Genomic DNA, 22,908 nt, shown 5'->3' with positions numbered 1-22,908 from the left:
CCTCCAAGGGGTTCCTGTGCTGCCCTGGGGATCCTGTGGGTGGCTGTGACACCTGGCACTCCATCACCTGGCCCCTCCTGCCACCCCAGCAACCTGTGGGCATCCTCCAGTCACGTTGCTTTGTGCCCAGTCCCCACCAGCCCCTGTGCTGGGCCAGGCTGGGCACCCTGTGGCACTGCACTCTTCCTGCACTGAAACCAGAATGTTTCCAGTAAAGCCAAAGTCGAGCATGGAAAGGGGAACAAGCTTCTCTTAGAAAGTGAAACTCAACACATCCCTTCTTCAACCAGGCAAAACTACAGTGCATGCAAGTTCATGCTTCCCACCCCTCTGCTCTTCCTCCCCACTCCCAGAGAAGAACTTCCAGCAAACACAGCTGCTGCTCACGCTGCTGTCTGAAGCCCCTGCACCAGGGTAAGTCACCACAAACACCTGGGGACATTCCCCTCTTCTGCCACCACTTTCCAGTCCTTGCTCCCTGTCCTCCTTCGTTCTTCACTTCCCCCTCCACAAGGGTTAAAAGTAGAAAAACAGAGACGAGGACGTGGGGGGAAGAGGAATCTGCAGGAATCTGTCCTTGCTCTGTGTGACTCTGGACATCACTGGGCTCTGCAGGCTTGTCCCAAGCTGAGAAGCTCAGGTTTTGGGATAGGTCCTTGTCCTCTCTCCCAGCTCTGAATGTTGGAGGTTTGGATCCCATTTGCTTTTCTTTCCTTTCCTGTTTATCACTGTCGTGTGTCTTTGCATCCTTTTCTCCCTTGTGCTTTCTATCCCACTGCCTCACACAGCAGTGCTCCTTCCCCAAACTGGAATAAACATTCTCTACAGGCATCTGAGTGCCCCTACCCATGCCCAGGACATGGAGGAAAGGGTTTGTGCCATGCTCCATGTCCTGGGCTTTTCAATGCTAAAGCTCTGCCATGGGCATTCTAGAGATTTCCAGTGACATTAGTGAGTCACACAGCCTCAAAACCCTTCCAGGAATTTATTTCCACCACTGCACGTGGTGTGTGGTTATTCATGCTGGACAGTTCAGTAGATCTGTGGCACCTGCGTGTCTGTGACCAAGGTTTATCTGTGTGTTTGCCTCCATCCCCAGTTCATCCCTGTGCTGTAGGAGGCAGGATGCAGCCTGGGCTCTTGCTGGCAGCCAGCACCCTGGCAGCAGTGCTGGGCATGGCCCTGCTGGAGGAGGGAGTGTGCAAGGCTCCAGATGGCAAGAACGGCTCCCCTGGAGTCCCTGGCCGAGATGGGAGGCCAGGCCAGAAGGGTGACACTGGAGAGCCAGGTAAGAGGCAGCTGGGGATGTTGGGTGCAGGAGGCCTGGGAGCCTCTTGGTGGGAGCATCCCAGGCTGTGGGAGCAGCTCAGGAGATGCCAGATGTGCCTGAACTCCTTCTCCTCCCCTTCTCTGCAGGGAGAGCAGCGCCTAGCACGGGCACCAAGGGACCCAAAGGGGATGCAGGGGACCCAGGCTTTCCTGGCCCCCCAGGCATGCAAGGCCCCCCTGGCAATCCTGGCCTTTTGGGCTTGCCAGGGCCCCCAGGGCCCCCAGGGCTGCAAGGCATAGCTGGTGATGTTCTGGAGCACCCTCGTCCTGCCTTCTCTGCCTCCAGGCTGTCCCCGCCCCGCGCCGGCACCACTGTGGTGTTTGACAGGATCATCACCAACCAGGAGAACTCCTACAGCCCCCAGACTGGGAAATTCACCTGCAGCATTCCCGGGCTCTACTACTTCACCTTCCAGGTGGTGTCCAGCGGGGACCTGTGTCTGAGCATCACCAAGAACGGGCAGAGCGTGGTCAGCTTCTGTGACAACAACAGCCAGGGCATCCTGCAGGTCAACTCGGGCAGCAGCGTGCTCAGCCTGGCCCGGGGTGACCAGGTGTCCCTGAGCACTGACCCTGCCCGGGGCAGCTCCATTTACAGTGGTTCTGAGGTTGACAGTGTTTTCAGCGGGTTCCTGGTGTCCCCAGAATCGGCCTGAGGGACTCTCACAGCACCCTGGGGTGTCTGCCAGCCTGGCAGCTCCCCTCTGGGTGTGTGGGGTGCTTTAGTGCCACAGCACATGGGGTGGTTCCAAACAGCATCCAGAAGTGTTGTGTGTGTCCAGCAGTGTCACAGCTGGCCAGGCTGTGACTGCCCACACTGTCCTGGAGGCTCTGGGCTCTCACCCCTTTCTCCTCCTGGGCACTCAAGCTCCACTGCCAGCTGTCACCAGCTTTGGCTCTTTGCCCCTGAGTGGGAAATCACTGCCTGCCACTGCTTCTGCTCCACTAACCACTGCAAAAGCCTTGCTGGCACTGGGGCACATCCTGTCACAACCTCCCCATCAATATAAATAAAGGCTTATTTTACCATAACTCCTTGGGTTTTCTTTTGTACTCGTGCATCTTCCCCAAACCATCCTGGACCCCTTCCCAAGCTGTCCAGGGAGAGAATTGATTCCAGCTTGTCCCAGGCACTGCAAAGGCAGGACAGGAGGGAATGGAGTGTCCAATCAGAGTTGACACTTCCAGGAAGGAAAAAAACATTTGGGACAGGATTATGTGTCCTCTGCTGAGCCCAAGGCAGCTGTCCTGCAGGGGAAAACAGGGGCAGAAGATCCTGCAACTCACCCACACAGTCCCAAGCTGGCAGCCAAGCTCTCCCAGGAAGGCAGAGGGCAGCTGTGGTCCTGTGGCATGACAGCAAGGAGGGACAGGGACACTGGAACACTGGTGGGGCTGTGGGGTGATGGTGATGGAGCTGTGAGGGTTTAGGGGATGTGAAAGGGAGATGCAGCAGGCTGGGCTGGTCAGGAAGCATCAGGTGCCTGGGACTGCTCCTCAGGGGAGCTGCTCCACAAACACTGGGCACTCAGTATCCCCATTCCTGGAGCAGTGAGGAGGAGGAGGAGACCCTCATGGGTCACCTGTGAGGAGCAGCACCCCAGGGAGGGATCCTGGGGCCTCACTGAGTCCAGCACTCAGCAGAACTTGGTGGGTCATGGGGTGTGGCCACTACAGGCCCAGGGAGAATCTTAAAGAATTTTTCCAGTCTAGCTTTCTCAGCCTCAGCTAGGATTTTTCTTAAGCTAGAGGCACTTTCTCTACTGTAAACATAAGAGAAAGAATCCTAACAAAAGATAAACACCTGCTGGATCTGTAAGGAAGCCTGGGACAAGAGGTGTCTCCTTCTCTGACCAATGAACTGTATATTTTGTTATGCACGAAGTCTCTTATTTACAGCCATGGCTTCCTTCAATAAATTGCTGTGTCTTGCTCTTTCTTGCTGCATGCAAGAGAGTGCCATGCTCTTTTCACCTCTCTGTAACCTGTATACAGGAACACTTGAAGGTTCCACCAAGATCAACAATGGGGAAAGGTGCAGATCAGAAATTCTCACAGGGAAACATTTTCCAGTCCTATTTAGGGGTGCAGCATCTTCCATCAAAGGCAGGCAGGGAGCTTGCAGCAGCCCCTCAGTGCCACAGTCATCTCCAACCTGCTGGAGCTGGCCTGAGGCTCTGCTCCCAGGCTGCCCTCTGCTCAGAAACAAGGGAAGTAAGAGGACAAGCAGGGGATTTGGGGAGGGCTGTTCCCTGCAGAGGCTGGGGGCTGTGCCCATCTCTCTGAGCTGTGCCCCACCTCTGTCCTTGCAGCCCTTCCTGTCCCAGTGGCACCAGTACAGGTTTTGCTGGGCAGCCCAGAGCGTGCTGGCTCAGCAGAAGCCACCAGGCAGGAGGATGTGAAATTGGGGTGGGAGTTCTGTGTTCCCAAGGGCCCTTTGCCCTTCCCCAGCTGAGAGTTCCCCTCAGGGAGCCGCGCCCAGCGCTGCACTGGCAGCACTGCACACCCAGCAGGACCAGCACTGCCTGCTCCCCCCTGAGGTAAGAGTGCTGCAGGGTCTGGGGGGTGGGGCTGGGGGTCCAGCAGCATGGCACACTGCTGGAGAGGGACAGGGTATCGTGGATGAGAGAGGAGGAGGAGAGGAAGGAGATGGAGGCACTGAGGGGCTGTGCAGGTGTGATGGAGACAGGACACAGCAGCTGATGGAAGGATTGACCCTGCTGCACAGAGCCAGGACACTCAGGATGCTGCTGGAGGAGGAGGGACATCAGCTGTGTGCAGGGGTGACAGTCTGCAGCAGTGTGTGCATCTCCAGGGTCTGGGGACGCTGGACTCAGAGGGCTTGGGGCTGGCCATGGGCACCTCAGACCTCATGGCTCCATCCAGACTGACAGTCCAGCTCCTGCTGTGCCATCAGGGGTTGGAGATGAGCCTGGGGCCCATCTCCACACATCCAGCTCCCCACTGCCCTGCAGTGTGTGTAGGTGGGACCTTGAGGGCACACCCATGGCATCCAGGTGTTCCTGGTACATCCAGTCTCCTTCTCCCCATGCCCTGCAAGCCACCCTGCCCTGGCCCCTCACTCCAGCACTTTCTTTCTCTTTCCATGCTACAGAACACCAAAATGGAGAAGAGTTTCTGGGTGCAGCTCTCTCTGTCCCTCACCCTCCTCTTCCTGCATCTGAGCTCTGCTGTGGCTGCAGAAAACCCTCCCAGCTGCTATGGAGCTCCAGGGCTGCCAGGCATGCCAGGTTTGCCAGGCAGGGATGGCCGGGATGGGCTGAAGGGAGCCAAAGGGGAACCAGGTGAGTGAGCAAGGAGGGAAACCACCTGGGCTCTTGCAGGGGGCACTGAGTACTGCATGGCTGGTGTGTCCTGGCTTGCAGGATGTGCAGAGCATCCTCTGTGGTCAGTGGGAGAGGCAGCAGCGCCCTCCTGACCATGGGAAGAGGCTGGAGAAGTCTCTCTCCATATCCTGCCATTGATACTCACTCCCTTTCACCCCCACCACCCCACAGGTATCTCAGCTTCTTCTACACAGCAGGGGCCCAAGGGCATGAAAGGGCAACGAGGAGTCCCTGGCCCCCCAGGCAAGCCTGGCCCCCGTGGGCACCCAGGTGCAATGGGAATCCCTGGGGTTCCAGGAGTTGCTGGACCCCCAGGACTGCCAGGCAGCTTCAAGCAGAAGCAGCAGTCAGCATTCTCAGTGACCAGGCAGACCAGCCAGTACCCCCTGAAGAACGTCCCTGTGGTTTTCAACCACGTTATCACCAACACCAACAACGACTACGACACCACCACGGGCAAGTTCACCTGCAGGCTCCCCGGGCTCTACTACTTCGTCTTCCACAGCTCCCACACAGCCAACCTGTGTGTCATCCTGCTCAAAAACCAGAGGAAGATGGCCAGTTTCTGCGACCACAAGACCAACAGCATGCAGGTCAGCTCTGGGGGCACGCTGCTGCACCTGGCTGCTGCAGACGAGGTGTGGCTGGGGGTCAACGACTACAACGGCATGGTGGGCATTGCCAACTCTGACAGCATCTTCTCAGGCTTCCTGCTCTTCCCAGACTAGAGCACCAGCACACCCTGAGGTCTTCTCCCTGCCCTGAGCACACTGCTCATTGCTGGGCTCGTCCTGATGCTCAGTTTCTCTGCAGGGAGGGCATCGAGCACAGCAGCCAGACCCACTCTGCTCTGGGGGCTGAGCACTGGCAGCTGGCACATCTGGATGCATCTGCAGCCAGAGTGATGGTGCTGAGCTCCTGGTTCCACTGGCAGTGCCATGTCAATCCCCCCTGCTAACCCCACATTTCCTCTGAGGTCTCTTGTGTTTATCCCCTCTCCAGCTGGGCTGCCTCAGGTTCATCCAGGTGTCCTGCAGCAATCACTTTGCCATGATCTGGCTGTGGAGAGTGTCAATAAAACCTTCCTCAGTGCACCTGGTGGAGTGTGTTGTTTCCTTCGTGTCCTCCCTCTCTGTGGTGTGCACATCTGGCCATCTGTGTGGCATCAGCATGTCCCCAAGCCTCACTGGCATCACAGACCCTCACACTCCACCCACACCTGGCTTTGGTTGGACCCTGCTGCAGGAACAGGATGGTTCCCATGTCCCCACACAGTCCCTACCTAGAGGGCACCAACACTCCTCCAAGCAGGGCCCTGATTCTCCCCTTCCCTCCAAAGCTTCACAGGGGCACAGGCTGAAAAGGAAACCCAAAAACCATGGGACATCCCTGGGCTCCCTACCAGGACGGGGCAGGGGAAGCACTCTGGCTTTCCTGAGCCAGACCAAAGGAGCTCATGGCTGTGGAGGCTGCAGAGCCCACCAAAACCCAAGAGGGATTTTTCCTGGTGTCACACATTGCAGGGTGGAACAGGCAGTCACCTCTCTGAACATCTTGTGCTTCACCTCCACAAGGCAGCAGCCAAAGCAGGACTGGGAATGCTTTTCCCAGGGTAAAATCACTTCCCAAGCACAATATTCAGGAGAGTCAGGGGCATGGGCTCAAGGTGATGGATGCTGACACCCTGCAGCATCCCCTGGGCCTGCAGAGCAGCCTGAGGGGGCTTGGCTGAGTGCATGCACCTTTCTGCAGAGGGGTCACCCTAAACCCATCTGGAGCTCCCAACAGCATTCCCCATAGCAGGGGAATTCCCTGAGCAGAACCCAGGGACCTCCAGGGCAGGGCTGTGGCTTCAGGGGTTCAGGGTGCTATTTGAGGATAGCTTGTTCTGCTCAGCTGACAACTGCATTCATGGAGGATCTGAAACTGCCACGAAAAAGCAGAGGAGCTAAAGATAAAAAGGGGATGTGCCCCAGATCCTTTCACAATAATCCTTGCAGCAAACTTCTGCTTCTCCCTGAGGGCATTTCTGAGCAGGACGCCGGGGTGTCCTGCTGGGGTGTCCTGCTCCATCTCCCCACCTGACCAACGAGGAGCTCAAGGTAAGAGCCAGGCTGAGCCCAAGGTTCCCCTGCAGGAAGGAGCAGGGAGGGAACCCAGCTGTGGCAGGGTGACAGTCACCTGCACTGCTGGCACTGCCCTGTGCTCTGGGGCAGAGAGGGAATGGGAGGTGGAGGTGCTGGGCTGGGCTCCACCTGGAAGAAGGAAAACATGAAAGTAGAGATGGCAGAGATCCAGAGGGGTGATCAGGGACTGAAAGGTGCATCAGTCTGGGGGTGCTCTGCTGCTCTTGTCTTCTGATGGGCTGGGAGCTGTGGATCAGCCCTTGTGCCTGCCACACCCAAGGCAGAACAGCTGTGCCTGAAGGATCCAGCTCACCAACGTTCTATTCTGGTGGCACCAGAGCTCCAGCACTGGGAAAATCCACCTGAGGTGGGGGAGCTGTGGCTGGGATGTGCAGATACAGCCCCCATATGGCTGGGGCTTACCCCACACCTGGACCTGGGGGAAGGAGCTGGGCAGGGAGGGCAGGAAGAAGGTAAGATCCCAGGGATGGAGGCCCAGATAACTGTCCCAGTAAGGTTTGTTGGATACAGAAATGCCTCTGGGATTGAGCAGCTGTGTGACAGGACACAAGGGGAAGCTGTGGGATGGAGGAGGGAGGTTTGGGGGCCCACTGTCATCTTCAAGGATCAGCATATCCCTCAGACATGCTGGTAGAAGGCAAGACCCATTCCCCTGCAGATGATGAAACTGCTCTGCATGGGTAAGGACTTTACCCTGCAAGGATTTTTACCCTGGTCCTGAGATGAGATGGAGAATTTATCCCACAAGGGAGCAGCATAGCCGTGTTGGACACTAGATCTCTGAGATAACCTGTCCCAAATATTTGTGTGGCTGAAGCTGTGGGCACTTGTAAACTGGGGATTTAAGAGAGACTGACAAGCCTTGCCTTGCCCAAGAGTTCTGGTCCTTTTCTCCAGGACTAGCAGCAGAGTGGATTTGGCTCTGCAGTAGGATGTTTTCCCTCCCTGATGGTGTTACCCAGACTTGCTTGCAGTCACCGTCTTTCGGAGCAGCTCAGAGTGCCTTCCCCAGCCCCCCCACCAGCCAGAAAAGCACCCTGACACCATTCCATGCTCCCACAGATGTGGACCTTATGGGCCATGCTGGTCTGCCTGGCTGGAGAGCAGTTTGCCAGTGCCACACTCTGCAAGACCTATGGCACCATCCCAGGCATCCCAGGAATACCAGGACATCCTGGCAGCGATGGCAGGGATGGAGAGAATGGCCCAAAGGGTGAACAAGGTAAGGAAGAGGCTGCAGGTGGGTAAAACATTGTCTTGTGAATGCCAAGAGCAGGGAAAGGCAGTGCCAGGCACATGGCTCTGGGAAAGCAACCCCTTTCCAGCCGTTCTTTGAGGTGTTGTCAGGTGGGGATGAGGGAGCACCCCAAGGAATTTGGGGGAGGAGGGGGATGACAGAAAGGGGTGTCACACCTGCCTGTTGGGCAGGGATCTCCACTGACCCACACCCTGAACAGGTATTTTTGTTCAGGCTCCATCTCTGCAGAGAAATGGAGCTTGGCTGTGACCACAAAGACTCTCCCTTGTTGGATTTTATGCTATAGGTGAGCGGTGAAAAGGATAATGCAACATAGTTCTTTGTGTAATGGAGAAGAAAGAGAGAGAGAGAACTTTATATAGGGTAGTACATGAAAAACAAAATAGAAAAGCCTCATTGGTCCAAGAAGGCAATACCTCTTTGAAAACATGCTTTCTGCAAAATATCATGAGACACGCACAGGGCTCTCATGCACCCTGCAGGTGTTCAATCATTGTTATAATTTCTTGTCCTTGTGAAGGCTGAGAGAGGCAAGGCTTCAAGGCTGCTTTTTCCCTGGCTCCCAACAGCATCCAACACTTCCTCCTCTTTCCTAGGACCCCCTGGCCAGGGTGGAGCAGAGAGAGGAGAGAAAGGAGACCCAGGAATCCCAGGCCCACCTGGAAAAGTCGGTCCCGCTGGCCCCCCAGGTCCAGCTGGCATGCCAGGTATGATGGGGATGCCTGGCCCCATGGGAGAGCCTGGTGACTACAAGGTGACCTTCAAGTCAGCGTTCTCAGCCGCCAGGAGCATCAGCTCCTACCCGCGGCGGGAGCAGCCCGTGCGCTTCGACCGCGTCCTCGCCAACGCCAACGGGCACTACGAGAGCCGCTACGGCCGCTTCACCTGCCGCCTGCCCGGCACCTACTTCTTCACCTACCACGTCACCTCCCGCGGAAACCTGTGCCTCAGCCTCAAGAAGGGCCGGGGCTCCAGCAGGGGGGACAGGGTGGTGACTTTCTGTGACTTTGTGCACAGCAGTTTCCAGGTGACCACGGGCGGCGTGGTGCTGCAGATGGCCGCGAATGAGTCTGTGTGGCTGGAGCCCACGGAGAAGAACTCCTTGGTGGGGCTGGAAGGTTCTGACAGCATCTTCTCGGGCTTCCTCATCTTCCCTCAGGCTTAGCCTGCTGTGGTCAGCCTCTGCATCCCTGGAAACTCTTTTGTCATTCTTCCACAATAAATGACTGCTCTTCGCACAACTGGTTCCTTTCTGGATAGGATTTTCCCTTTGCCTCCTCAATAATTTTCACATAACCAGGGTGCTGATTCTTGTCCCCTTGGGTGCAGCCCAGGCTCATTAGCATCTCATCACTGCTGAGCAGAGGAAGACAAATCACACAGTTCCTGCTGCAGATCAGGCCGAGCATCTCTGTCCAGAGACACCCAAAGGGTCCCAGCCCAGGGTTAGGAAAACAGGGAGAAGCAGCTCAGCCCTCAGCAGGGGTCAGGAAAATGACATAGTGGGAAAACTGGGGCCACTGGGGAGATGCTGGGGATGGTGCTGAACTGGAGAGTCCTGACAGCAGCAGGATCTGGGGACACCAACCTCTCTTAGGCTTTTTTTTTTTTGGGGGGGGGGGGGTGGTGACAGAAATACCCACAGAAGATTGTCAAAGGTTGTGACAAGGCAAGGCAGGTGAGTGTGGGCCAAGCAGTGGAATGCTGTGATGGGGGTGGTGTGGAGGACACCCCCAAAACCCAGCACTGAACCCACACATCCTGGAGCACAGCCAAGCCCTCCCAGCCTGCTCTTACCAATAGCAGAGATGTGAAATGTGCAGATGAATTAAAGCTGAGGAGCCCCAGGGTGGGGTTGTCTGCAGCCCCCAGCCCATCCCTTGGGGGTGGACACGGGACATTCAGGAATTTTTGTGTGAGTCAGGGATTTGGAAAGGTCTGGATAAAAAGGATGATGATAAAAGGTTTTGGGGAGGTGAGTGTGATATGGACAGGATTTAATGGAGGGTCACCCCTGAGCTCTCTAGGCCCCCCAGCTCCGGGCTTGTCAGATGTCCCCTCCCCAGCACAGGACAGTGACCGAGGCTGGTGTCACCCCCTCGGAGGCTCCGGCTCAGGGCGATTTGCCGGCAGGTGGCACTGGAGACCGGCTCAGCCCTCACCTGGCAGCAGCAGCATCCTCACCCTCATCCTCATCCTCATCCTCACCCTCATCCAGCTCCACCGGCTGGGCGGGCACAGCTCCGGGGGACGGGCAGCACGGGGACTCAGCTGTGCCCACAAGCTCTGGGAGAAGGCAGTGGGCAGGTTGAGTTCAGACATCAGCTCCAACCCCAAATCTCTTCAGGGCTGCGGTTAAGTTTGTTCCCCCCACCCTCACCCAGGCTTGCATTTGAATTTGAATGGGAAGGAGCAATTGCTTCTTTTGCCTGGATCGACACAGCCTGGCTTGTCTCCTTCCCAGAGGTGCGCAGGGAATTCCTGCTTTTCCTGGCTCTCTGCAGGGACCGGGAGCCCGGAGGCTCTGCTCTGGCTGGCCACCAAGGAGTTAAATCCCAGCCCTTTTTTTTTTTTCCTGCTCTGCTTCCTTATGAGGAACAGCCTTCGCGGGGCTGCAGAAAGGCTCTTTCTTTCCCCAGCAGATCTCTGGGAATGAAAAGTCTGTGTTCCAGATATTAAATTACTCATAAAATAGCCGGCGTGTCCCCGAGGCGGCTCCGCGCCCCCAGCCCCCGCCCCGACGGGCTGTGATGTGCATCTGCATGTCACCTCCTGCTGCAAGGGCGAGCTCTCCGATTTAAAGCAGCAACGCTGGAAAGCAAACCAGATTTCAGCCGGAATTAGCTTCAAATGGAGCGTTCAGGGGACTCCATTCGAGCGCTGGGCGGGAGAGGAAGGGGCACAGAACCGGGGTGGGGGCGATCCTGGGCTGCAGCCCCCCTTGGGGGCACCCACGCACCCCGAGGGGATGGGATGATTTGGGCTGGACCAGGGGGCTGGGATGCTCCAGGGCTGGAGCAGGGGGGGTGGGGATGGTGCCTGGGGTGATTCCCGGGAATGGATCCCCAGGAATGATCCCCGGGAATGGATCCCCGGGAATGCTACCTAGCGATGGATCCCCGGGAATGCTGCCTGGGGGTGACCCCAGGGAATGGATCATGGGGATGCTGCCGGGGGTGGATCCCCGGGAACGAATCCCCGGGAACGGATCCCTGGGAATGAATCCCGGGGAATGGATCCCCGGGAATGGATCCCTGGGGGTGGATCCCTGGGAATGCTACCTGGCGATGGATCCCCGGGGATGGATCCCTGGGGATAGATCCCTGGGAATGCTACCTGGCGATGGATACCCAGGAATGGATCCCTGGGGGTGGATCCCCGGGAATGCTGGCTGGGGATGGATCCCCGGGGATGGATCCCCAGGAATGGATCCCTGGGGATGGATCCCCGGGAATGCTGGCTGGGGATGGATCCCCGGGGATGGATCCCCAGGAATGGATCTCTGGGGATGGATCCCCGGGAATGCTGGCTGGGGATGGATCCCCAGGAATGGATTCCCGGGAATGCTGCCTGGGGATACGCGGGGAATTCCTAACGCTGCGGAGAGGGGTGGCTGCGGGTGGGGGTGGGAGGAAGGGCTCAATCCCTGCTTTGGCAGCCTCGGCAGGTTCCCCCGGGTATCGGGGCGCTCCTTTTCCCCCGGACATCCCCCCGGTCCCCCGGACCTGCTCGGCCACCGGTGACCTGCAGCCCGGCGCGGGTGCGAGGCGGGGCCGAGGTTTCCATGGGGATGTGCGGGATGAGAAGCCTGGCCTGCTTCAGCTCCAGGCACAGACCGCCCGAACGTCGGGGCTCGGCTCCTTCCACTCCGCTGCCCTGCGCCCGGCGCCGAGGGCATCGCCCGGGGCCCCGGCGGGAGATGCGGGAGGGATGCGGGAGGGGATGAGGGAGGGATGCGGGAGGGGATGAGGGAGGGATGCGGGAAGAATGCTGGAGGGGTGACGGAGGGATGCTGGAGGGATTAAGGAAGGGTGCGGGAGGGATGCTGGAGGGATGAAGGAGGGGTGAGGGAGGGATGCGGGATGGACGGGTGGGAGCACGGCCTGGCCCCGTGCGTGTCCTTAACCCCTTGAGGGATGCACTGCAGTGAATTCAGGTTTGTCCCCACCCACTGAGAGCAGGAGGCAAGCGGGATGCTCTGCTGTGCTGAGGGTCCCCTGTCACTGGGAATGTGATTGAGATCCCCTATCACTCTGGGAATGCTATTGGGATCTCCTATCACTCTGGGGATGCCATTGGGATCTCCTATCACTCTGGGGATGCCATTGGGATCCCCTGTACTGGGAATGACACTGCGATCCCCTGTCACTCTGGGGATGTCACTGCCATCTCCTGTCACTGGGAATGTGACTGGGATCCCCTGTCACTCTGGGAATGTCAATGGGATCCCCTGTCACTCTGGGAATGCCATTGGGATCCCCTGTCACTCTGGGGATGTGATTGAGATCCCCTGTCACTCTGGGAATGCCATTGGGATCCCCTGTCACTCTGGGGATGCCATTGGGATCCCCTGTCACTCTGGGGATGCTCTGTGTGATGGGGATGCTCTGCCATCCTCTGCTGTTGTGCAGGACCAGCTCTTGGCAAAATCCCCAGACCAGAGCTGGGCTGTGACAAGGCAGCTCTGGCAGAGCATTGCACAGCTCTGCTCTGCTCTCCAGAGGTTTTCTCCAAGAAAAAGGAGAGGAAAAGGTTTTTTTCTTCCACTGCTGGCTGCTGGCAGTGTCCTAGGACAAATCAGTGTCTGGGGACAAACCAGTGACACACCCACAGCCTGGCCCAGGTGCCTCAGTTTCCCTGCAGGGCAGCAGCCCTGCTCTGGTCCATAGCCCATCCTGCTGCAGCCCTGTGTGGGTTTGCCTGAGGCTGAGATGAGCCCCCAGCCCCATTCTGTCACAAATGGACCCACGTGCCTCACCCAGGGTGGGATGGAGGCTCACATGTATTCTCACACAAAACACACAAGCACCATGCAGAGCACCCACAGCACATCCCAGCAGGCAGTGCCAGGTGGGATGTGGAAGAGGCCAGGATTGCACTCAGCAGCCTCACTCTGCCATAAAATCTTGCTTCTAAGGAAAAAAAAAAATCAAGTAAGGCAGCTTTAAGCCCACAGCACAGCAAGACACTGCCTTGTGTGAGAAGGGTCCCCATGAAAATGCATGTGGCATGCATGGACACATACCTGGAGTTCCCATCTGGTTTGTAAACAAGGAATATCTGTGAGCCTGCTGTCCTGGCTTCCTCAGAAAGAGCAGGGAAGGTGGTCTGGGAGGAGGGCTTGGGTGGCAGCTCCCCAGGGGCTGTGTGGGACTGCCCAGTGCTCCCTTCTGTTCCCATGAAGTGCCAGCAGAGAATTTGTCTGGAGATGCTGGCATGTGTGGTCATCAGGGTGATGGGAACAGCAATGGGTCATGGGTGGCATTTCCAGGGGAGCCAGGAGAGAGCTGGACATCCCTGTAAGGGAGCTGGACAACCCTGCACACCCCTGGGATGGAGTTGGACAAACCTGTACACCCCTGGGATGGAGCTGGACAACCCTGCACACCCCTGGGATGGAGCTGGACAGCCCTGGAAGGGAGCTGGACAGCCCTGGGATGGAGCTGGACAGCCCTGGAAGGGAGCTGGACAGCCCTGCACATCCCTGGGACAGAGCTGGACAGCCCTGCACACCCCTGGGATGGAGCTTGATACTGGTTTTTCTGTGGCATCTCTTTTGTACAGTACTGCTCAGAGGAGCTGGAGCCACTGTCACAGGAGACAGGGAATGTCCTCCTGGGTTTCCTTTTGCAATTTTCATCCTCTAGCTGAACAGCACCCTCCATCCCAATGGGCTGGGTTCAGCTGCACATCTGGCTGCTCACATGTGGCACAGGCTCTGGGCACAAGCTGTGAGAATCCATAGAGGCTACAGCCACTCTTCCTCCCTGCAGGACCACCAAAGCCACCTCCTGTCTCTGTATTTCTGGTCTCTTTGCTCTGTTGTCTGTGTAGTCCTGAAGTTCTCACTCCCTCCTGCATCCTCAGGTGCATCTTTCCTGCATGCCCTGTGTGCCAAGTGATTTGTGTTGCAGGAGAACTTGTTCCACTCCTGCCATGGGCACACCTTCCACCATCCCAGGCTGCTCCAAGCTCCATCCAAGCCAGCCTTGGACACTGCCAGGAATGGGACAGCCACAGCTTCTCTGGGCACCCTGTGCCAGGGAAGCCAAGGTGATCTGCTGCAGAAGAGGCTGTGAAAGAAGAGGCTGTTTGTTTTGCCTTGGGACAACACCCAGCAGCAGTTCATGGTCCAGCAGAGTGGGTGCTCTGCTGTGCAGTGAGCCGTAAGAAATGGCTATATTGGAGACTTTAATGACCAACCTCTCCAGAGTGGGTTTTGCAGTGTCTGCTGAGGTATGGAGGCTCTTCCTGACATACTAACACACTTTGGTTAAGCAGTGAGCAGCTGGTATTTAGCCTCTGCCACCCCCCTGTCAGGACCACCACAGCTCCCAGGGGCCACCTCAGCTGGGGTGAGCTGCCCTGTGAGCATCCCTGGAGCTTTCTGTGCTTCAGGGCCACTGCCTCTGCTCACTGCTGTGAGCACTCTGCCTGCTCTGGGGACATCCCCAGGCCAGCCCTGTGTGTCTGTGTGTCACACAGCTCCCTCTGAGCCGCTGGCAGCACGCACGGGGATGTGCTGGAGCACAGAGAGGACAAGATGGGTGTGCTGCTGTCTGCGTGCCTCCATTTCCAGCCCAGACATCTCCTCCAGGGCCCCTGGAAATGCCAGACGAGGCGCAGGGAGCAGTTTCAGGGTGGGCTGGTTGACATCCCGGCGCTGCCGAGGCTGTTGTGCCGCTGTTTGTGCTTCCCTCTTCACTGGGGGCTGTCTGCTGCCATACAAAGGGCAAAATGCCGCAGCGGGAGGCGCCGCGCTCCAGCCAGGAAAATCCAGCCGGCGTTTTCCTCCTTCCCCGGCTTTACCACTAGATGTCATTGGAAAAGCAGCATTGCCAGCTCAGTGCATCGCTCCGAGATGAGATTTTGGGGTGTAGCAGGTCCTTCACCCACTGCTGGACACGAAGCATCTTCCCAGCCTCCTCCTCCTCAGTGGCTTTGTCTGTCTGCAGATCTTTTGGGGGAAAAAAAAAACCACAACAACAACAAAAAACCAACAAAACAACCCATCGCCGGGGATTCAGGGTTCAATGGACATTGAAATGCAACTGAAACCTTTTTTCCCAGCGCCTGGCTAAGCCGCCCGCTCGGACCTTCCCAGGAGGGAGCCGCACGTCCCCGGCTCTCAAAGGGGCGACGCTGTCACGCCGGGACCCGCGGCACCTACAGCAATATGTTCCTCTCAAACAAGTCGCACAAACAAGGCCTTTATAGGCACTTTCTTTTCTTCTGGAGTGGAAGAGAGACGAGCCGGGGGAGAACTCGGGGGGCGTCCCACCGCAGCGAGCAGCACACAAAGGCTCGCAATGAAAGGGGCACCAGCAAATCCTCTTAGGGGCTTCACTGTGTGCACATTCACACCCCGGCCCCGTGCACATTCACATCCCAGCCCTGTGCACATTCACATCCCAGCCCTGTGCACATTCACAGCCCGGCCCCATCTGCCGGGGGATCCCCGGCAGCGAGGGGGGGCTCGGCTCTCGCTGCCCCCCGCCGCCAAAGCAAGCAGAGCGCATTCAGGGAGGGAGAAAGGCATGAAAAGGAAGAAAGGACCAGCCATGGCCGGGTAGAGGAGGGGGGAAAGAGGCTCTGCCTGCTGGGGGAGGGGGCTGCGGGGCTGCTGAGCCCCCCTGGGTACCCGGCGATGAGATGGGAGGAAGGTGGGCAGGGAGAGAGGCTGGTGGGGAGGAGAGCCGTGCTGGCAGCCTGGGCACGGAGGAACATCTTCCACGGAGTTCCTTCAGCAGTGGAGACCTGCTGGGAGCACTGCTGGGGCTGCAGGAGGATGGAGGTGACCTGGCCAGGTGGGCAGCCAGTGAGCTCACAGTGGTGCTTGGTCCCACACGAGCTGAGCCAAGCTAACAGGACCAGAGTGTCTTCCCAAAACAGGGGAAAGCCAAGGATATTTCAGTCTGGGCTGGAGGAAACACCTGTCCCTTCCCAGCAGGAGGTGCTGACTCAGTAATAGCACACATTGATACCCAGCTCTTGGTGCTGCAGAATGGCAAATGTCCTACCTCCCGTGGGTTTGCCTCTTCTTTTTCCTGCCCATCCTGCAGCCTTTGTGCAATGGTAAGCACAAGGATGTGTCTAAACCAGATCAGTCTGCACCAGAAATTGTCTCCCTGCTTCCCCAGGCTCAGAGAGCCAGACTGAGGTGCTCAGCTGTGGGATAGCAGATCCAAAAGGTTGGGTCAATGTGCTAGGAGTGTTTGGACAGCTGGCCCAGAGGAGCTGGGAGCCCTGCTTAGTCTCAGACATAGCAAGGACAGAGCCCAAACAACTTAAGCCCAGCCTAACCCACCTGGGGAATGACTGATGCACTCGCCTAGCAATGCCAAGGATTGCACACTGCAGCACTGTGGGGGGAGTGGGGAGGATGGGATGTTCTCTCTCGTTTGGGCAAAGGATTTAATTACTGCAGCCAAGGCAGCTTGTGTCTCCTTCCAGCCTGGAGCAGGTCCAGTGCAGGGAGTGGTCCTTCCTCTCCAGTGGCCTGGCTCCAGGACCCCTTCCAATTCTGCTGTGAGGTGGTTGGGTCATGCAACTGGGAGATCGTGTCTTTCCTGCAGCTGGGTGGGGGTGTCAGGGAAGGAGAACAAAATGCTGGAGAGGCCAAGGGGATCAGAGTGTCCCAGGTCGCCTCAGGAGTGGGGCTGAGGTTGGGATGTGGCTTTGGGCAGCCCCACCAGGGTCCCTCAGGCTCTCAAGCACGTGGCTGAGGAAAGCCTGCAGGACTGAAGTGGTGGCAGCCAATTCCCACCCGGGGAGCTCCAAAGCAGCTCCCAAGCCCTGTGATTGGGCTGGAGAGCAGCAGGCACATCCATTTTCTGGAGGCTGCTGCTCCCTGCTGAGCACAGAGATGACTCAGGAGCAGGTCAGGTAACTCCTGGTGCCAAGCTGGTGATGAAGGTCAGGCAGTCTGAGCCAGGCTCTGCAAGGCGAGACAGTGACAGAGCCAGGCAGAGCAGGGTGCAGGGTAAGGCCACCACGGGCCACCCACACCAGCCTGCTGAGTGATGCTGTGGGAAGGGCTGCAGAGCACATCACCTGAGCTGCTGGTGACACCTCAGCTCTGGGGACTGCCCACGCACTCAGCCAGGTGCCAGCTGGCTCCCCAGCACAGCCAGAGCTTCCAGTTACAGCAGGAAAGGTCTGTGGGAAGGGCTCAGGGGTTTGGCTGCTGTGTGACCATCAGATAACTCTGAGCTGTGCCTGGCCTGGCTGCATTTGGAAGAGCCAGCTGGAGCAGTTCTTGCACAGGCAGGAACAAGTTGTGTTTGTCCCGCCTGGATATTCCAAAAATTTCGTGAGGTGCGTGGGAGAAAGGAGGGGTGCAAGAACATCACCAGTGACTCCCCTGGGGATCCAGAATTAGTGCAGGGATCAGGGAGGGAATGCTGAAAAAGCAAATGAGGAACATGTGGAGGACATGGCACTGCCTCACAGTCTCTGACTGACACATCTGCTTTAGCCTTGTCTCAGCCACCCCTTTCTCCTCAGCCAGGAGGGCTTGTGATGCCCCAAGGAATGCAACAAACATTTGTGAAAAGTGCTGGCATGGACTCACTTTGGCATGCATGGCCTCAGCTTCCAGGGAAGCCTCCTCATAGCAGAGCAGGAGTGTGAGGGCTCATGGCCTGAGAAGGTGCTGGTCAGGTGCCCAAGGTACACTGTGCACTGCTCTGTGAACCAGGAGATCCTCTCTGGCAAGGGCAGGCTGAGGAGCTTCAGAGAGAGATACAGCTTTTGACACAAACCAAGGAACTTTCATAGAATCACAGGATGGTTTGGGTTCAATGGGACCTTCATGGTCATCATGTTCCATCTCCCCTGCCATGGGCAGGGACATTTTCTACCAGACCAGGCTGCTCCATCCCACTTCCTGCCCATCACCCAGCTAGGAGCACTTGGCACATGGGAAAAAAGGTTCAACACTCATCCAGGCCCTGGGCTGGATCTTTTTGCCTCTGGTGGAAGGCAGCATGTGTGATCTTTTATTTCTATTATTCTATTTAATATATTCTCTATTCTATTCTATTTGTTTCTATTATTCTGAAGAGAGTGCTTTGAGTGTCTTCAGTCCCTACCAAATGCAGACATATTTTGTTGATCCCACAGAGCTCACATCCTGTGACAGGGAGTTCTGGGCAGTCACACCGTGTGTGAAAGTGTATCCCTAACAAAAAAAGATCCAAAATTGCGTCAGAAGACCTCAAACATCCCCTGTTGGAGGCTAGCAGAGCCTCCCTGAGAGCAATAAATGCTGCTGACATGTAGCTGTGGAGGTTCCAGCAGGATGTGGGAGGCTGAGCACCGTGCCAGGTGCTGTGCTGCTGACACACACAGCAGGGACTCTGAACTAGGCCAGGTGACAAATGCAGAGTGCCTGGTGCTTCCTGACACCCTGACATCCTGGCACCCTGACATCCTGGCACCCTGGCACCCTGACATCCTGACATCCTGGCATCCTGACATCCTGGCATCCTGGCACCCTGACATCCTGGCACCCTGGCACACTGACATCCTGGCACCCTGGCACCCTGGCACCCTGACATCCTGACATCCTGGCACCCTGGCACACTGACATCCTGGCACCCTGGCATCCTGACATCCTGACATCCTGGCACCCTGGCACCCTGACATCCTGACATCCTGACATCCTGGCATCCTGGCACACTGACATCCTGGCACCCTGGCACCCTGACATCCTGGCACCCTGGCATTTGATATCCTGACATCCTGGCACCCTGGCATCCTGGCACCCTGGCATTTGATATCCTGGCACCCTGGCACCCTGGCATCCTGACATCCTGGCATCCTGGCACCCTGACACCCTGGTACCCTGGCATCCTGGTACCCTGACATCTTAACATCCTGGCATCCCAGTATCCTGGAACTCTGGCACCCTGGCATCCTGACACCCTGGCACCCTGGCATTTGATATCCTGGCACCCTGGCACCCTGGCATCCTGGCATCCTGACACCCTGACATCCTGACACCCTGGCACCCTGACATCCCCTGCTCCCCTCGGCCTCTGCCCCATCCTTGTCTCAGCAGCTCGCCCAGTGTCGCTCCCTGCAGCTGCTCGTACTTGTGCTCTCGGCTCTCCTCCCCTTCCTCCGGCAGCCCTGGAGCTGCTGGGAGGAGCAGCCCCTTCCCGGAGCTCCTGAAGCTGGGCGAGACGGGCTCCTGCAGCAGTACAGGTCTGTGCTCTGCCGAGGGATGCTCTCCTCGCACTCCTGCATCCCTGCACAGGGGCAGCATCCTGCAGGACGGACCGGGGCATGGCACAGCTGTAGCTGCAATCCCATCGTTTCCATGCTGATCCCAAGCAGGGCACAGCACAGCTCCAGCTGCAATCCCATGGTTTGTTCCCCTGCTCCCGAGCCGGGCTTGCGGCAGCTCCCGGAGGTTTCTGGCAGCGCCGTGTCCCTGTTGGCAGCGCTCCTGCCGCTCCGGGGCCTCTGTTTGCTTATCTAGAGCCATGATTTAACACAGACGCAGGAACTCACACACTCTCTCCCAGTCTCTTTCAAATTACTTTATTGCTTCCTGTCAACCAGCCGAGCATATCCTGTTAATATACAATCCCCAACGAGCCGTTTGCACAGCGTAATCCCCCTCGGGCAGATAACACGGCTCAGCTCCCGCAGGATGCTCTGCCTGAGGATGTAGGATCCCAGCACCGGGCAGGTATTTCCCAGCAAAGTGGGCTTGCTGCCCTTGTTGCTGTTAAAGATAAACCCCAGTGCTGTGAGAGGTGCTGGCTTGCTGCCAGTCCTGTGTTATTCCATGCCCTGGTGACCTTGCTCAGCCAACAGCAGTGCTGGAACCTTGATGCCATCCCTGCTCCTGAGATCTGCCCTGCTCCAGAGACACATCTTTATCTACCTCCTGCAGTGGGACAGCAATAGAATCACAGAATCATTAAGATGGGAAAAAACTTCCAAGATCCAACTTTTGACTGAATACCATGCCCACTAAACCATATCCACATCCACATCCACACCCATATCCATATGCACATCCACATCCACACCCATACCCATATCCATGTATTCATATCCATATCCATATCCATATCCATATCCACATCCACATCCACATTCATACCCATACCCATATCCATATCCCCATATCCATATCCATATCACTTCAGGGACTGCAGGTTGTTCCTTTTGCTGCTGCACAACCTGTGTCCCAGAGTAAATCAGTTCAGGAGACACTCATAAATTCTGGAGGTGGGAACCTCTGTGAGGGCTCTGGTCCAGCCTCCTGCAGTGTCATCAGCACTAGGTCAGGGTGGATGTGGCAGGTCCTAAAAAGCCTCCAGGGGGATTTCCTGCAACCCCAGGATTCCTGGCATTGAGTGTTGGAGCTGACAGTGTTCTGCCACCCACCATGAGGTCCTGTGGAACTCTCAGCACTACTTGGAATGTCCAAAGCAGAACATCTGCCACCTATTGCTGTTTTAGGGAACTTGCTGTGTTTCACCTGCATGTTTCTGATCCTCCCTGCTCAGCTCCCTTGCTAAGACATCTGTGTGTCCTGACACTGCATTTGTAGGACATCCACCCTTCTCTGCCCCATCTGCTCTCCTTCAGCCTCCTCCTGGGCTTACTCCCTAACCCTGGTGTCCATCTGATGTGCCAGCTGAGCCTGTGTCCACAGCAGAACACCAGCAAAGTCCCTTTCAGAGAATATCACTGTGATTTTTGCTTCTGGGGTGTGGAATTGTCCTGAAGGCCAGGTCACTGTGGAGCCCTATGCCAGGAGGTCCTGCTGCTCCCAGGCACAAGAACAGATGGAGGTGGCTTTGCTGTGGAGGGACAGACACCAGCTGGGCTTTTTGGGGTGCTCCAAAGGCAAACAGAGCAGGCAGATGATAAATTTGGCTTCAAGATTCACCCTGCTCCTCTCAGCACTGCAGACACTGCAAGCACAGCAGCTCAGGCCCAGAGAGCATCCCTTCAGGGAGCAAGATCTGTGCCAAACATCCCTGACAGGATTCACATATTCTGTGGACATTTCTTCAGGATTTCAGGATTCTTGGGGCTGTTCCCACTTGGCCCCTGGTTGCCAGCTAAAAGCCATTGTTGCTGCCTCTCCCTTGTCCTCCTCCCTTGGCCCAAGGAAAGGGAACATGTGCAGCCACACGATGCAGTTGTAGCATGACCTATGGCTGTGTTTTTGTATTTTTGAACCTATTTCCCAGGTTTTCCCTTGCTCCTGCCCTCAGAAGTTGTTCCTGAAGTTGAGGACAATCTTGGTGCAGGTTGTTGGTTTCACTACCAGCTGGATCCTGCCCTCAAGTACTTGTGATTCTCTCTACACTTAACACCTCATTAGCTGGAACATCCACTTACAGAGCACAGCTTTGCTGTCTGAAAAGAAGGAAAATCCTGTTTGACTCAGACGTTACACAGATCACTTATCTCAGAGACATCTGAACAGCCGCTTGGAAATTGAGTCCAAATTAAAAACCAGTTGAGAAGAAGTATCTGTCCTCCCAGGTAAATCAGGGGCTGATTTATTTCCTCCCCAGTACTCCTGCTGAGCAGTGCATTCAGCACAGCACCAGCCCAACACATCCCTGCCTCCATATGCCAGTGCTGGGAGGTTCAGTGCTTGCTGTGCACCCACAAAAATCCATCCACTCCCCTCCTGCTGCCTCCTGCTCCGCTCTGCTCCCTCTCACAGGGTGCTGTGCCAGCTCCCCCAGCTCCTGCTGAGGTCCCCACCCCAGCACTGGCATAGAAACTCCGGGTCTTGACATTCCCAGCTCTGCAGACAGAACAGAACACACCTCGAGAAAGAAGAAAACAAAGCAAACCCGAATTAACGAGCTCTTGGGTGCATGGATGTGACAGACAGGGGTGTGCTGGAGGTCCCCACGCTGCACTTGTGCCATAGCTCAGTGCAGAGGGTGGTGCAGCCCCTGGAACAAGTCTCCAGCATCCAAAACATCTCCTGAGGAACCAGGAAGAATTTTAACAGAAGAAAGGCTGGGGGCTGTAGGAGTCCAGGAAGATCTGCACTGATGACTTCCCAGCTATTGTAATTTCCATGGATTTCCCTGTGTGTTCTGAATTCCAGGATCTCCATTCCAAGGACTTTTCCAGCCTGCACTTGGAATCCCTGTGAGTTTTGTCCCAGCTCTGCTGAGAAGCTCAAAGGTCTTTGTGTGAAGAATCACCTCCTTTGATCCCAAACCCCAATCTTTTAGACCCTGGCTCTGGACAGCACACAAGTGTCATTTGATGGCTTTGGTTTATTCCAGGGAGAAGAGAGAGAAGGAGGGAGCAGCCTTGTCACTGTGCAAGTGAAGTTATGGCTGTTTTCCCTATGGCATCACTTATCCTGTGTCACCTCCTTGTTCATCCCTATTGCTGCCACTTCTGGGGTTGTTGGACATGACAACGCAGACCCTGCAGGACAGGCTGGTGACCTCCTTCTGTTAACCCCTCTCTGCAACCATCTCTTATGCAATTAAAATGACAAGGAACTCCCTGGACTCCCCCAGGCTTCCTGCTTTCCTTAAAAACTTTTGGCAAGGAACTTAAAGGAAAGCCTTTGGAAGGCCCAGCAGATGCCAGGAAC

The 22,908-nt window shown here is 56.7% G+C and overlaps 3 protein-coding genes across 5 annotated transcripts; all 3 read left to right on the top strand.

Moving 5' to 3' along the window:
- Positions 1–256: 256 nt before the first annotated feature.
- Positions 257–2,130, top strand: C1QA (complement C1q A chain). 3 transcript variants are annotated; one of them, XM_079326094.1, is made up of 3 exons: positions 257–414; positions 1,100–1,288; positions 1,417–2,130. In XM_079326094.1, exons 1-3 carry the CDS (start codon positions 306–308, stop codon positions 1,983–1,985), a joined length of 867 nt encoding a protein of 288 aa, XP_079182220.1. In that variant the 5' UTR covers positions 257–305; the 3' UTR covers positions 1,986–2,130. The 3 variants fall into 3 exon arrangements, with proteins under 3 accessions (XP_079182220.1, XP_079182219.1, XP_079182221.1); XM_079326093.1 differs by having other exon boundaries at positions 287–414; positions 1,070–1,288; XM_079326095.1 differs by lacking the exon at positions 257–414 and adding an exon at positions 540–687.
- A 2,290-nt stretch (positions 2,131–4,420) lies between these two features.
- C1QC (complement C1q C chain) lies at positions 4,421–5,691 on the top strand. The gene is made up of 2 exons (XM_079326090.1): positions 4,421–4,634; positions 4,848–5,691. Exons 1-2 carry the CDS (start codon positions 4,436–4,438, stop codon positions 5,402–5,404), a joined length of 756 nt encoding a protein of 251 aa, XP_079182216.1. The 5' UTR covers positions 4,421–4,435; the 3' UTR covers positions 5,405–5,691.
- A 1,006-nt stretch (positions 5,692–6,697) lies between these two features.
- On the top strand, positions 6,698–9,247 carry C1QB (complement C1q B chain). The gene is made up of 3 exons (XM_079326096.1): positions 6,698–6,778; positions 7,886–8,045; positions 8,678–9,247. Exons 2-3 carry the CDS (start codon positions 7,886–7,888, stop codon positions 9,244–9,246), a joined length of 729 nt encoding a protein of 242 aa, XP_079182222.1. The 5' UTR covers positions 6,698–6,778; the 3' UTR covers position 9,247.
- The last annotated feature ends 13,661 nt before the right edge of the window (positions 9,248–22,908 follow it).

The sequence above is a fragment of the Erithacus rubecula genome (assembly GCF_903797595.1).
Source record: "Erithacus rubecula genome assembly, chromosome: 24".
Taxonomy (NCBI): domain Eukaryota; kingdom Metazoa; phylum Chordata; class Aves; order Passeriformes; family Muscicapidae; genus Erithacus; species Erithacus rubecula.
Note: the sequence above shows the minus strand (reverse complement) of the source record. Positions and strands in the feature narration are given on the sequence as shown.

Coding starts and splice junctions, on each gene's coding strand:
- C1QA (XM_079326093.1), top strand. CDS start 306: ATGCAAGTTCATGCTTCCCACCCCTCTGCTCTTCCTCCCCACTCCCAG. Junction 415..1,069: donor TCTGAAGCCCCTGCACCAGG/GTAAGTCACCAC, acceptor TCTGTGACCAAG/GTTTATCTGTGTGTTTGCCT. Junction 1,289..1,416: donor GGGTGACACTGGAGAGCCAG/GTAAGAGGCAGC, acceptor CCTTCTCTGCAG/GGAGAGCAGCGCCTAGCACG.
- C1QB (XM_079326096.1), top strand. CDS start 7,886: ATGTGGACCTTATGGGCCATGCTGGTCTGCCTGGCTGGAGAGCAGTTT. Junction 8,046..8,677: donor TGGCCCAAAGGGTGAACAAG/GTAAGGAAGAGG, acceptor CCTCTTTCCTAG/GACCCCCTGGCCAGGGTGGA.
- C1QC (XM_079326090.1), top strand. CDS start 4,436: ATGCTACAGAACACCAAAATGGAGAAGAGTTTCTGGGTGCAGCTCTCT. Junction 4,635..4,847: donor GGGAGCCAAAGGGGAACCAG/GTGAGTGAGCAA, acceptor ACCACCCCACAG/GTATCTCAGCTTCTTCTACA.